Here is a 15,167-nt window from a genome sequence, read left to right as displayed (position 1 = left end):
TCACCTTTGCCCTAGTTTTCCTTATGACTTCATGTTATGACCCAGGTGTGTGTTTACATGTACAAGGCCTTTTTCATTTAGCTTTGATCTGCAGTATGAAATGTAACTGGTATTACTGGTTTGTCCACAGTAAAAATCATGGAAGTTATGCACTTGTATTCTGGCTTAGTGGTTACTGTAGCACTGTCACCTTGCACCTCTAGGTCCTGGGTTCAATTCCCGCAATGTGTGCATGGAGTTTCCCTGCTTGGTGGGTTTCCTCCGGGTTCTCTCCCACAGTCCAAAGAGCTTGGATATTCCACTTTCCTCCTAAAGACAGACAGATCATGATAATTGACATTTTCAAATACCCTGGTGTGTATCTTGTCTGTCTGTGTGTGTGTGTGTGTGTGTGTGTGTGTGTGCGCCCTGCAATGGATTGGCAACCCATCCTGAGTGTACTCAACCTCATGCCCCAAGTCCCCTGGGATAGGCCTGACCCCCCATGACCATGCACAGGAATAGCGCTATAGAGAGAATGAGAAAGTCTCCCCTGTTGACACATGCTTCCTAAACTAATTAACACACAATTTATTCTTCTTTTTTCTTCTACAAAATGCTGTCGCCACCTGCCGAGCCACGTCTACACCATAGATGAAGCAAAAAAACAGCACAAACAAAACCAATGCATTTTAGCACCAGAATCTCAATCTAAAGAGTTTAGAGTTGATTTTGTGGCCCATCAGGATTAGTATCAGAAAGTCTCAGGGGACAATGATGGGGTGGCAGTCTGTCATATGAAGCCAACAGACATAGGATATGACACAACAAGACACAACATACACAAATATAAATCATCTACACCTACAGGATATGATTGGTTGAAGTTATTGGCTTACTGTTCACACTGGGCAGATGCACAGCTATAACAGAACTATAGACTGAATGTATTTACACACAATCAGAAATAGATGTTTTTACAAAACCATTATATTTCTTTCTTTTTTATTCTTTAGAAGCAAAATATTTTTAACACTGTGAAGCCTCTCTCTCACTCCTGGTTCAGGGCTGATAAACTAACTGATGAAGTGTAATAAACACCAACACTACCGTTCTGTGTCACTTTATCACATGTAATTTAAATTCACAGCGATATACATGAAGAGTAATACTTTTATGGCTGAAAATGTTGGGCATCACTATAAACACAAGGTTTATACGGACAGGGGTTGAGAAATCTCTTTAAAACATATTCAGCAGGTGAAATCAGCAGGGATCAGGAGGTTGTTTTGGGATTAATGGTATTATCAAACCAATAAATAAATAAATAAACAAAGAAATGAATATAGATTTGGGTGGTACAGATGTGAACAGGTATTTAATGGATTGTTTTATCTTTAAACTGAGTTAAATAATAAATAATGTGATCAGTGCTATAATTAGTTCACTCCTGTTCTTTTACACTTTAGTCACTTTATCTCTTCAACACCTCTCACATCTGAAGAACCCAGGTTCTGTTTCAGACACACAGATCAGCTTCACACACACACACACACACACACACATTGAGGACAATCTCACTGTGGTAAAGCTCAATAATGTGTGTGTGTACTGAAACACACATTAAAACCAAATAGAGGATTTACAGAGTGCAAAAATTACACCCTGACAATCCATACAATCATCGTTTGCTGCTGACAATCTGACAATCAAATCATTGTTCCTCCTCCCCTTCTCCTCATTTCCCCTAGAAGAACAGACAGACAAAAACAGGATGAGCTCTGAGCTGAGACTGAATGTTAGCGCACTAAATGTTGAATTGTAAACTCCATCATGTCTTACTCTCTCAGTTCAGCAGGAAGACACACAGTCAGACTTTAAGAGTTGTTGGAGGAAGAATCTCCTTCAGAGGCTGTAAAACATTCACATCCATCACAAAGTGACTAAACACTGTGTATAAATAATGTAGTGGTTTTAAACATCATTTATGGATCATAAAGGTTCACTTACAGGGTTTGTGTGGAACAGGTTTGAAGCCTGAAACACAGATGATGGACAGACAGTTAGTATAAAAAATAAACTATATATATATATATATATATATATATATATATATATATATATATAAACTTCCCATCTGCCTCCTTCCTCCTCTCACCAGAGTTCTTCTTCTTCCAGACCACAATTCCAGCAACAACGGCGACAAGAACGACGAGAGCCGCGACTACAGCGATGATGATAGCAATCGATCCTCCACCTGTTAAATCAGCACAGAGTCTTTATTATCTGCTGCAGCAAGAAATCAGCTTTCACTCTCTACAGCTTTAGTTTATTAGGAATGTGTTTCTCTGACCTTTCAGGATTTGGCGATAGCTCACATTTAGCACGATGTCCTTCTCCAAGCTGCTGTGCTGAACCACGCAGGTGTAGGTGTGTTTCTGCAGCTCCTCAGCTGGGACTCTCAGAATGCTTCTCTTCTGAAAGCTTCCATCCTGGTTGGGTAACGTCTCTCTGAGCTCCACGTCCTCATGTACGTCCTCTCCGTCCTTCTGCCAGGTGATCATCACTGCTTTGGGGAAGAAACCTGTAGCGTGACACACCACCTCTGGAGAAGACGAGTGCTTCTCAAACACTGACACCTCGGGATGAACTGCAGAGACACACACACACACACACATATCACTGTTACAACATGGTCTTTTGAGTTATAGAAGCCTCATGTGAACCCTGATGAGGAATAACGTGTGTGTTCCTGGTGAGGAGACGTTCAGTGTCGTCATTTACAGTAGAAGTGTTTATTTATTTCTTCCTGTTCTAGTAAACACATCATTACTGAAGCTGAAGAGCAGATCGTCTCAGTCAGCTGGTGTTTACAGTAAAACCCTGTACACACACACACACACACACACACACACACACACACACACACACTCTACAGTGTGAGAGAGACACCTGAGGTTTAATATCACTTGATCAGTGTTTCTCACTATGATGTTATTGAGGTCCTAAACAGGTGATAGTGAACTATAACAGTCAGTAACGCTGTCTAGTGGATCTGATAGATTTAATCTCACATTCATCAACTCAAATCATTCCTCATTTACGGTGAGAGACGTCGAGGTGCCGCATCACTCAGTCAGGAAAATCAATGCAGCATATTAATGTGACATGGAGGGAAGGGGCGGAGTCTGCAGGGGTCCATAAGTGTCAATCATCTGTCAATTATCTCATCTAATGTTTAACTGAAGGTGAAAATGGTGTGTTTGTGCATGTTTAAGAGATACAGTAACTCCTAACAGTGTACTATAATCTTTCTCAGGTCCTGTAGTAACATTCTCAGAAATAGAAAATACAGAGATATTTGTGCCAAACCCCAATATAGACCTCTTCCAAACGGTTGAGACGCCACATCATGGTAAAAAAATCAATATTTTTAAATACAACAAAAAAAAATAAAGAAAGTTAGTCACATAAAACGCAAAATTTACATTTACATTTAGGCATTTACCTTTCCTCTCCAGAGTCTCTCTGTCGTAAGTCAGGTACTTCTTTATCCAGTTGATACAGGTGTTCTCCAGGTAGTTCTTCCATTTATTAGCCACAGCTCCTGTTTGATCCCACTTGTTCTTGGTGATCAGAGCCTGAGGTGTCGGAGCGATCCAAGTCAGAGTCTTCAGATCAAAGGTAATGAAATCTTCTCCATCATACCCGAACTGTTCGTATCCTCTAGTGGTGCCGTCATCATCCAACTCACAGCTACACATCTTCTGGACTGTGTGAACTCCTGCACACACATACACACACACACACACACACACATATAAGTGTAAAGAGTGTTAGTGCTGAGAGGAGTGTGCGTGTGTGTGTGTGTGTGTGTGTGTGTGTGTGTGTGTGTGTTATTTACAGCACTTAGAGGAGTGTGTGTGTGTGTGTGTTTGTATTAGACGTGTGTGTGTGTGTTATTTACAGCACTGAGTGTGTGTGTATGTATTAGAAGTGTGTGTGTGTGTGTGTGTGTGTGTGTGTGTATGTATTAGCAGTGTGTGTGTGTGTGTGTTATTTACAGCACTGAGAGGAGTGTGTGTGTGTGTATTAGAAATGTGTTTGTGTGTGTTATTTACAGCACTGAGAGGAGTGTGTGTGTGTGTATTAGAAATGTGTTTGTGTGTGTTATTTACAGCACTGAGAGGAGTGTGTGTGTATCCTATGGTGGCCCAGAAGGACAAATCATCTTTCCCGTATCTGTGTGTGTGGTTTTTTTTCCCTTATAAATGTGATTTTCCATGTAAATGTCTGCTCTTTCCCGTTTCTGCGCAACTACTTTTTTCCCGTGTGAGAACTCTCTTTCTCCCGTATTTTGCAAGCTAAAAGCTAAAGCTAATGCGCAAAGGACTATGGGAGTGAGGTCAAAAACGCAACTGAACACAGAACCTTTCCGGATATCAGCTCCAGGACTCAACATCATGGAGTATACAGTGAATTATAGCGTGATAACGTTATAATTTTCACTAAGTTTCCAACTGCACACACTTACCAGGTAATGTTTAATATATATAATTAATCAGATGTTACTGTTTTGGGCACTAATGATAACTTTGTAGCAGTATTATTACTATTGGAGTGTTTGGGGGAAATGCCGAGCCGAGTGTAAATGGCAGTGATTAAAAGGAATATCATCTCATTTAGACCATTAAACACTGATGTAAACCATCAGCTCCATGGCATCTCTGTAATATACATCCACATATGGATTTATAAGCAACCCAGATAGCAAGGTGACATTGATTCAATGTTGAAATTTCATCAGAATCATCATTTTGGTTGAGGTTGATTATTCAATGTTAAATAATGTTGAATCAATGTTGATAATTCATTGCTTTTCTGTGTTAAAAAGACAAACATTTAATCAATGTTGATTTTTGGTTTTGGAACCCATCCTCATTCAACAATGTAAGGCAAATTAAATTAACCAAGTGCATTTCTATAAAATGTGTATGCATGTGTTTATGTGTTTAAAACAGGTTCAAATATTGACTGCAAGAGATTTGCCATGCTTCAAAAAAAAAAAAAAAAAAAAAAAAAATATATATATATATATATATATATATATATATATATACACACACTCACCTAAAGGATTATTAGGAACACCATACTAATACGGTGTTTGACCCCCCTTCCACCTTCAGAACTGCCTTAACCTTTACGTGGCATTGATTCAACAAGGTGCTAAAAGCATTCTTTAAAAATGTTGCCCCATAGTGATAGGATAGCATCTTGCAGTTGATGGAGATTTGTGCGATGCACATCCAGGGCACGAAGCTCCCGTTCCACCGCAACCCAAAGATGCTCTATTGGGTAGAGATCTGGTGACTGTGGGGGCCATTTTAGTACAGTGAACTCATTGTCATGTTCAAGAAACCAATTTGAAATGATTCGAGCTTTGTGACATGGAGCATTATCCTGCTGGAAGTAGCCATCAGAGGATGGGTACATGGTGGTCATAAAGGGATGGACATGGTCAGAAACAATGCTCAGGTAGCCCGTGGCATTTAAACCATGTCCAATTGGCACTAAGGGGCCTAAACATCCCCTACATTATTACATACTCACCAGCAGCCTGCACAGTGGTAACAAGGCATGATGGATCCATGTTCTCATTCTGTTTACACCAAATTCTGACTCTACCATTTGAATGTCTCAACAGAAATCGAGACTCATCAGACACGGCAACATTTTTCTAGTCTTCAACTGTCAATTTTGGTGAGCTCGTGCAAATTGTAGCCTCTTTTTCCTATTTCTGGTGGAGATGAGTGGTACCCAGTGGGGTCTTCTGCTGTTGGAGCCCATCCGCCTTAAGGTTGTGCGTGTTGTGGCTTTACAAATCCTTTGCTGCATACCTCGATTGTAACGAGTGGTTATTTTAGTCAAAGTTGCCCTTCTATCAGCTTGAATTAGTCGGCCTATTCTTCTCTGACCTCTAGCATCAACAAGGCATTTTCGCCCACAGGACTGCTGCATACTGGATGTTTTTCCCTTTTCACACCATTCTTTGTAAACCCTAGAAATGGTTGTGCGTGAAAATCCCAGTAACTGAGCAGATTGTGAAATACTCAGACCGGCCCATCTGGCACCAGCAACCATGCCACACTCAAAATTGCTTAAATCACCTTTCTTTCCCATTCTGACATTCAGTTTGGAGTTCAGAAGATTGTCTTAACCAGGACCACAAGCCAAGTCAAGTCAAGTCGCTTTTATTGTCACATCACGTTACTGGTACACTGGTACCATACACGTGAGTGAAATTCTTATGTGCAAGCTACACAAGCAATAGTGGTGTACAATTATAAGAATAAATATACATATGGATAATACAGTAGTAAAGTATTGTGCAAATGTTATTAAAAAAATTATAATAAAAAAAAAGTGAGCATAAGTATACACATATACACATACAGAATATACACACATATACACGTCTATATATATATATATATATATATATATATATATATGCACATACACACATATGCATGACTGTGGGAGTGTGTCTACTTGTGTATAATGTACGTCCACTTTGTTACGTCCCCAGGTCTAGGGTCCCAGGGCGTAATAAATAATAAAATCTTACACGACCAAATCAACTTTTGTCTTTTTTATTTATTTTTACACACGCACACACCGGAAGCTCTCGGCTTCAGGGTTGGGCCAAGGCCAAAACAATGAACAAAACCCCTGCCCTATCTCCTCCCAGAAACTAACTAAACTACAAAGAAAAACTAAACCAAAAACACAGGGCTAAACTGACTCCCTAACTAAACATTCAAAACAGGAGAAAACGGGTCTAACTAAAATGGCACCCAACCCCTACTGCTTCCATAAACGAAAAAGGTATAAACTAATAAAAATAACTATTTACAATATTTACAAACATATACCATTTAACATAAACAAAAGAGAACAAAACTCACACCACACACTCACACCACACACTCACAACACCGGCGCGACCCAACAGTTTTATTTCGTAATACACAAACAAGGACAAGCAACAATCTCCAAAAACAACATGACACAGCGCGCCCTCCGGCTTTCCTCTGCGATCTTAAAAAGACGCGCAGTTCCAAAGACGGCCAATCCCGGCGCACGTCACGCACGTCCAATCAGGGCGGAGCCACCTGCATGAAAGGGAAAGCAAGAGAGAGAGAGAGGAAAGAGCGCGCGTGCACGCCGCCACCAGCATCCGCGCATCTACACTTACATGCCACACACACGGGCATGTAACACCCCCACCCATAAAAGTCAAAAATCTTATTTTGACTAAAAACATACAGAACAACTAAAAGATTATTGTTCACGACCTAGACAATGCGTCCGCTAAAACATTTTCTGTACCCTTTTTATGCCTTATGTCGAGGTTAAAACTTTGGACAATTAGTGACCACCGCATCAGCCTCTGATTTGAATTCGCCATTCGGAGCAGGAAGACTAAGGGATTGTGGTCTGTATAGACTACGACAGGTAGGGAACTACCTCCGACATAGACTTCAAAATGCTGAAGGGCGAGGAGCAATGCTAAGGCCTCCTTCTCAATAGTGCTATAATACAGTTGTGCTTTTGAAAAATTTTTTGAGAAGTAGCACACAGGATGGTCAATTTCTGCCTCGGTTTCTTGTAATAAAACCGCACCTGCGCCCAATGCGCTTGCATCCACCTCTAACTTAAATGGCTTAGAAAAGTCAGGGGCGGATAGAACCGGCGCACTACACATAAGATCTTTGGCAGCATTAAAAGCATTATCACATTCGACACTCCAAGCGAAGGTTTTGGATTCACTCAGTAAGTCTGTTAAAGGGCACACGACAGAGGAAAAATTTTTGCAGAACGCACGGTAATACCCAATCATTCCCAGAAAGCGGCACAGCTCCCTTTTTGACTTGGGAATGGAAAAATTCCTGATTGCCTCCACTTTGGCGCTAACAGGACGCACCTGGCCCTGGCCAACCTGCTTACCCAAGTAAGTGACCACAGCTTTCCCGAATTCACATTTTTTTTTTTATATGTACTGTGTAAGGAATGTCCGCAATGAATGTTGTGCAAAAAGGCAATTATGTGCAGTATGGAGTGCATAAAGTGGCTTAGTGACTATAAAGTGACAGTGTGAAGTGACAGTGTAGTGTCAGTGGAGACCTATTGGTCAGTGTTCAGTAGTCTGATGGCCTGATGATAGAAGCTGTCCCTCAGCCTGCTGGTTTGGGACCGGATGCTTCCATACTTACTGCCTGACGGGAGCAGTTTAAATAGGTGGTTACTGGGGTGACTGGAGTCTTTGATGATCCTCCTCACTTTCCTCAGGCACCGCTTCCTGTAGATGTCCTGGAGGGAGGGAAGCTCACCTCCAATTATCCTTTCGGGAACACCGCACCACTCTCTGCAGAGCTTTGCGGTTGTAGGCGGTGCTGTTGCCGTACCAGGTCGTTATGGATCCAGTGAGGATGCTTTCGATGGCACAGTGGTAGAAGGACCTAAGTATCCGAGGGCTCATGCCAAATCTCTTTAGTCTCCTGAGAAAGAAGAGTCGCTGCTGGCCTTCTTCACTGTTTTGTCAGTATGAACTGACCATGTGAGATCCTCTGCTATTTGGACACCCAGGACGCGGAAGCTGCTCACTCTCTCCACAGCAGCGCCGTTGATGATGATGGGGGAATGTGCACCCCTACACCACATCCGGAAGTCCACTATCAACTCTTTGGTCTTTCCGACATTGAGGGAGAGATGATTCTCCTGGCACCAATGTGTCAGGGCACTGACCTCCTCCCTGTATGCCGTCTCATCACCGTTGGTGATAAGACCCACCACTGTTGTGTCGTCCGCAAACTTCACAACGATGTTGGAGCTGCTAGTGGCCGTGCAGTCGTGTGTGTAGAGTGAGTACAGTAGAGGGCTCAGTACACACCCTTGTGGAGCACCCGTGTTCATTGTGACGGGGGATGAGGTGATACTGCCCAGTCTGAACATCTGGCGTCTGTAGGACAGGAGTTGAGTTGAGAATCCAGCTGCAGAGAGAGCTGCTCAATCCTAGATCTTGTAGTTTCCTGTCCAGCTTTGAGGGAACGATGGTGTTGAATGCAGAGCTATAATCTACTAGCAGCATTCTCACATACGTATCTTTCTTCTCCAGGTGGGTGATGGCAGTATGTAGAGTCAGGGCTATGGCGTCATCAGTGGACCTGTTGTGGCAGTATGCAAATTGTAGAGGGTCCAGTGAGTCCGGCAGCGCAGAGCAGATGAAGTTCCTGACCAGCCTCTCAAAGCATTTGCTCACGATGGGGGACAGGGCTACTGGGCGCCAGTCGTATGGGATGTGATGGTGGAGGATTTGGGTACAGGGACGATGGTGGCCATCTTGAAGCAGGCTGGGACTACAGACAGAGAGAGGGAGAGGTTGAAGATGTTCATGAACACTTCAGCCAGCTGAGCCGCACATGATTTAAGGACACGGCCGGGGATTCCGTCAGGACCAGCGGCTTTGCGTGCGTTCACCTGTCTGAAGCACTTCCTTACATCCTCTTCAGACACCGTGTGCGCACTGACGTCATCCATGATGCGTTCGCTGTGCAGTCTCGTGTTGTTTCCTGTGTCGAATCTAGCGTAAAATACGTTTAGATCCTCACACAGAGTGGCCGTGGTCTGCGGTGTGCTGATTTTCTCTCTGAAGTCCATAATTGTATTCAGTCCCTGCCACATTCTTCTAGGATCATCAAATTGTTGTTCCACTTTGTCCCTGTACTCACGTTTCGCAGACTTAATAGTCTTCCGAAGTTGATAGGTGGCGTGTTTATATTCCAATGTGTTAGCAGAGGCAAAGGCAGAGTTCCGTGCTGCCAGTGCCATGCGAACATCACTGTTTATCCATGATTTCTGGTTTGGGAAAATTTTTTACTGTTTTGGATGGTACAACATCATCTACACATTTCCTGATAAATCCACAGACTGAGTCTGCATATTTATCAATGCTGTCCGCAGCCATTCGAAACATTTCCCAGTCCACGTGATCAAAACAGTCCTGTAACATGGAATCTGATTGGTCGAAAGGGGCGCGGGGGAGGGCTTTGTATGCATTCCGGAAGGAAGTGTAACAGTGGTCGAGCAGCCGCTCTCCTCGTGTGATTCATTGAAGCAACTGCCATGTGATTGGTTGATTAGATAATTGCATTAATGAGAAATTGAACGGGTGTTTCTAATAATCCTTTAGGTGAGTGTATATATATATATATATATATATATATATATATATATACTTATATATATATATATATATATATATATAATTGTTATTGAGAGAAAAAAAATAATTTGACGGTAAGTTTTGTGTATTTATATTGCTGTCCAGTTTACTCACTTGAGAGCTTAATTCCTGTTTGCCGTTCAAAAGTACTCAAATTTTGGCTCGCATTTAACATCAGAGGGTGTTGGAGGGTGTTTTTACACTGGCCCCACGTCAGTATAATACACTCTACAGACATGAGAATTCAATATGTTGTATGGAAGTTCTTGCTACTCACGGTGAAAGAATTTTGGCGATCGGACCTACTGTACGGTATCTCTATGGTATATTGGGAAGCATTTGTTTAAGAGCTTAGTTCCTGTTTGCTGTTGTCTGTTGTCTGTGTCTGACCCAGAGCAGTGTGCGTTCTGGGGTGGCATTAGTGTATATTTTTAACTGCTCCCTGAGGTGAGTAGCATTTATTCGTATTTTTAGCTGCTGCCTAAGGGGTATAGAATTATTTACTATTTTTCACTGCTGCCTGAGGTGTATAGAATTAGTGTATATTTTTAACTGCTACAAAAGGTGAGTAGCATTAGTGTATATTTTTAACTGCTACCTGGGGTAAGCAGCATTGGTTCGTATTTTTAGCTGCTGCCTGAGGTGTATAAAATTATTTACTATTTTTAGCTGCTCCTACACCGTTTCGTGGGGTTTGATCAGGACTGCAATGGAATACATTTTGGTAGGGATTCGTTGCACGGTTTTCCCCAAATTCCCAAAAAACAAAAATTTCAAAATTCATCTGTGTTTCTTCTACTTCTCCTTCTTCTTCTTATTATTATTTTTATTATTATTAAGTGTGCCTATGCAATTGCATAGGCATACTTATTATTCTTCGACAAAAAAGTTTGGACCGTTCCACGCCCCCCAGGTTTAAGACAACCCCCACGTATGTTATACCGCTATGAATTTTGGTAGGGATTCGTCGCACGGTTAATTCATATTTCACAAATTTATATGGGTGTTGTTTAAAAAAATAATTTAATTTACCAGACTTGATGAATATGCTAATTCTATGACTTATCTATGCAAATTTTTTTCATTGATACAAGATTGGTATAATTGTGAAGTAGCCTAGTTCTTAAACCTCAAGGGAAAAATGTGTTTTATTTAAAATGTCTTAAGAGCTTATTATTTACAGTGCTATTTGAAATGGAAATGACAGCTGGCATCAAAAGCAAAACAGTATATATTTTAGCTTCAGATTTTTGTTTTTGGCTGTCATATTGGTCCAAAAAATAAAAAACTAAGCAACTTCTTTTTTAAATTTACTTATTTTATTATTATATATTTATTCCTTTTTGATGTTGGTTTTCCCAAAGATATATTGTGTTCAGGTGATGAATATGTTTTCATTTGAATGATTCTCCTTTTTTTTCTTCTACAGTTTCCTGGAGCTCCGAAATGGAATTTGCCTCCAAACACAAGGTTTTGATGGACAGAACAAACAAGGAGAACAGAAACTGAGAAGGTCAGAGACAGAGGGGTTTTAGAGAAAAAATATTATTTGACGGTAAGTTTTGTGTATTTTTCTTGCTGTCTAGTTTACTAACATGTTTAGCTCGCCATCACTGTTAATCGTAGTTTTACATTGCCATATCGATCATTACTGTTAATGTTGTGGTAGTATTTATTAGTTTGCTGTTTACTGTAGATTTATTAATGCTACATTATGTTTTAGAGGTTTATGAAGGTACTTTTAGTGCAAAACTATTAATAGGCCTTAGTAATTAATTCAGCATAATGAGAGAACAATTCGTTTGGTAACTAGCTATGGCTAAGTTATTTTTTATGGGTTGCTTCGTGAATATTTTAGTTTTAAAGTAAGTCGTAAAAACCGTGTCAGATATTAGTGGTCATAGCTTCAAGTGTCATGGGTATATTATTAATGTAGTAATTCTAAGACTTATTACCCATGCAATTTTCCTTGAATGATACACGATTGGTGTAATCATGAAATAGCTTAGTTTTATTTTATTATGATGTATATTTTGTCTTTTGGATGTTGGTTTTCCCAAAGGTACATTATGTTCAGGTGATAAATATGTTTTTATTTGAATGAGTCTCCTTTTTTTCTTCTACAGTGTCCTGGAGCTCCAAAACGGATTTCGCCTGCAAACACAAGGTTTTGACGCACAAAACAAACAAGGAGAACAGGAACTGAGAGGATTGGCATAAGGTCAGAGACAGAGGGGTTTTAGAGAAAAACCGTGTCAGATTTTAGTGGTCATGGCTTCAAGTGTAATGGGTGTATTATTAATGTTAAATGCAATCATTAAAATTACAGAATGTAATTTTTTTACAAATTTATATGAGTGTTGTTTAAAAATGTTTTTAAAAAGTATCTTGTTCAGGTGATGAATATGTTTTTATTTGAATAAGTCTCCTTTTTTTTCTCCTACAGTGTCCTGGAGCTCCAAAATGGACAGTTAGAGCACCACAGATCCGATGACTTTAAAAATCATGCAGTGTGAGTTTGGAGAGGAGAAGGTAAAAAGCAATACAAAACAAATAATGTACAGTTTATGTTGTCATTCCTTTGCTCTCAAACTAAATGTAATAATAGGCCTTATTTAATAATAACATTAACAGTGCAGCATGCATCTAACTCTGGGTAAAAAGCTTATAATAAAATCATCAAAATAAGTCTCCATGTTAAGAATAAATACGCAACTAGTACGGTATCTGAGCATACGGATCGGAAATTCGTGGGTACAGTTTGTTAAACTAAGGGAACAGTTTTTGTGAGTGGGGTCCATATCTAAGGGAACAAATTGCAAAACCGTCGCCACGGATTGATTTTTTTTTATAAATTTTTTTTTTGTCCTACAGATTTTTTTTTTTTTTTGCACATAATATAACAGACTACATTGTTACATTAAGTATATTTGTTTTCATACCATTGAATATGTACATTGTACGACAACATTTGCAGATTGTGAAATAACACGTATATAAAAAAATCAAATGTGTGCATTGTATCTATGGAAGATTGTAGGAAATTTTAAAACATATGTTGTATATCTGTACATTTGAAAAAGTCACATTTCCCAAAATTTTGGACCTTCTGTCATTCATAAACAACTACCACTCCAAGTTTTTAGAGCATTCTGCTGTTCTAACTTTTGGTTTGTTTTCCATTCTTTAGATGCCCTACAACAACAGCTGAAAGCTGAAAAAAAGAGGCCTCAGAGTTTGTCTTTGCTTTAACAGTTCAGAAATGGCTTCGTTATGCCCCAGAATGGCTGGGGGGAATTGCTCGTGGTGGAAAATCATAAGTTCAGACTTACAGTATGTCTTATTATCTGTTTTGCTGAGTAAATACATTTCAACTGTACTAATAATGTTTCAGTCATCTGTTGTGTTTCTGTCTTGATTGTTTCTATTTGCATTTGACTGATTTGAAGTGTTGTTTAAAAACCCGTATTTTGATTCTCGACCCCGTAGCAAAGTAACTAGTGGTTTAATTAAATCCAAGCATTACATCTTCTCTTGGCAGTTAGATTCTGTTCTATAAATTCAAAATAAACAATCTCTTCTAATAGTTAAAGTCATTTTGTCATCCAGTTTATAATAATTTGTATGTAAGTTGTAGTGTGTTTTAATATATAGTTGTTTTATTTTAATTGTGATGTAATTTCCTGTTTAAATGGGTATGGAGCATAAATAAATAACTACGTTTACATGTAAACTGAATGATGTTGAATTACTGTTAGGTTTTAACTGAAGATATGTGTGTCCAAGCTAAGTTTTAAGCTAAGAGAAGAAGAGTTTTAGGTTGTTGTGTCCGCCGCACCTTGATACACTTACCGGTCCGGGCCCGATCGACCGGGAGAGACAAACACACACACACACACACACACACACACACACGCATGCATGATGTCTGAAGATCTCTGTTTATTTTCAGCAAAGAGAGCACATTTAAACGGTGCTACGTCCCGAACATCAAAAGAACCATCATTAACATGTCAGTCATAGAGAGACCCGGAGACAGATAGGAGAGAGGAGATACATTTACATTCTCCTGATTAAACTAAAGGGTTCTAGCAGACAGGAGCCATTTGGATGTCTCCTCGTCTGGATACAGGATATAGAAGGTGTTACCACAGTAGGCATGAGGAAGCACAGTGAGGGGTCTGATCTCAAGGGACAGGAATCTTCTTATTAGATTACATTGTCTTACTACATTATAAAACCTTACAGTTACTGACTTTTTGTTTTTTAAAAAAAAGCTTTTCAGCCCTACATGGTCTTTAATGTAAAGAAATAAATCAAAACGGACATAATTTAATGTAAAATAAGTGATTTAATTTAAGTTGAACAAACATTGATTTTATGCCCATCTTGATCTATTTTTCATTATTGAAATAAAATTATTTCAAGGTGCAAACCTGATGAAAAATCAATGCTAAATTTCAACATTGATTCAATGACAAGTTGGTTAATGCTTTAAAGTTGATTCAATGTTGTTCTGCTATCTGGGAAGTTAATATCACTATGCTAACTGCTAGTGCTTATCATGGGAAAACTAGCTTGTTCGTTATTATATATTAGTTTAATAGTGTATTTGGACACATATACGTGATGTAAACAGTTAGCTCTATTGTTTCTGTAAAATGCCTGTCCAAATATGGATCTATAAGCAAGTTAATATAATTATGCTAAGCGCTAGCTTACTAAAAGAGCTAAGATAGCAGACTATTAACTGTTGCCTATTAACTATTGTTAATTATCCCTAAACTGCTCCTGTTATGTGTTAAATGTTACAGATGGTTAACGAATTGTTGTATGTAGTTTATTGGAGCTCCTGAGTGCCATATAATGTATCCTGCTGTATAATGTAGTGGTTTTATCA

The 15,167-nt window shown here is 39.5% G+C and overlaps 1 protein-coding gene across 1 annotated transcript in view; it reads right to left on the bottom strand.

The window, feature by feature from the left end:
* Positions 1-1,086: 1,086 nt before the first annotated feature.
* Positions 1,087-15,167, bottom strand: part of LOC128509193 (class I histocompatibility antigen, F10 alpha chain-like) — a 34,823-nt gene continuing 20,742 nt past the window's right edge. Inside the window, exons 3-6 of the mRNA XM_053480818.1 lie at positions 3,488-3,763; positions 2,138-2,629; positions 1,990-2,016; positions 1,087-1,891 (exon numbers count right to left, since the gene is read on the bottom strand). Coding sequence (XP_053336793.1) covers positions 2,304-2,629; positions 3,488-3,763 — 602 coding nt within the window. The 3' untranslated portion in view covers positions 1,087-1,891; positions 1,990-2,016; positions 2,138-2,303. The remainder of the gene's footprint in view (positions 1,892-1,989; positions 2,017-2,137; positions 2,630-3,487; positions 3,764-15,167) is intronic.

Source organism: Clarias gariepinus, chromosome 21, assembly GCF_024256425.1.
Source record: "Clarias gariepinus isolate MV-2021 ecotype Netherlands chromosome 21, CGAR_prim_01v2, whole genome shotgun sequence".
In the NCBI taxonomy this organism is placed as follows: Eukaryota; Metazoa; Chordata; class Actinopteri; order Siluriformes; family Clariidae; genus Clarias; species Clarias gariepinus.
Note: the sequence above shows the minus strand (reverse complement) of the source record. Positions and strands in the feature narration are given on the sequence as shown.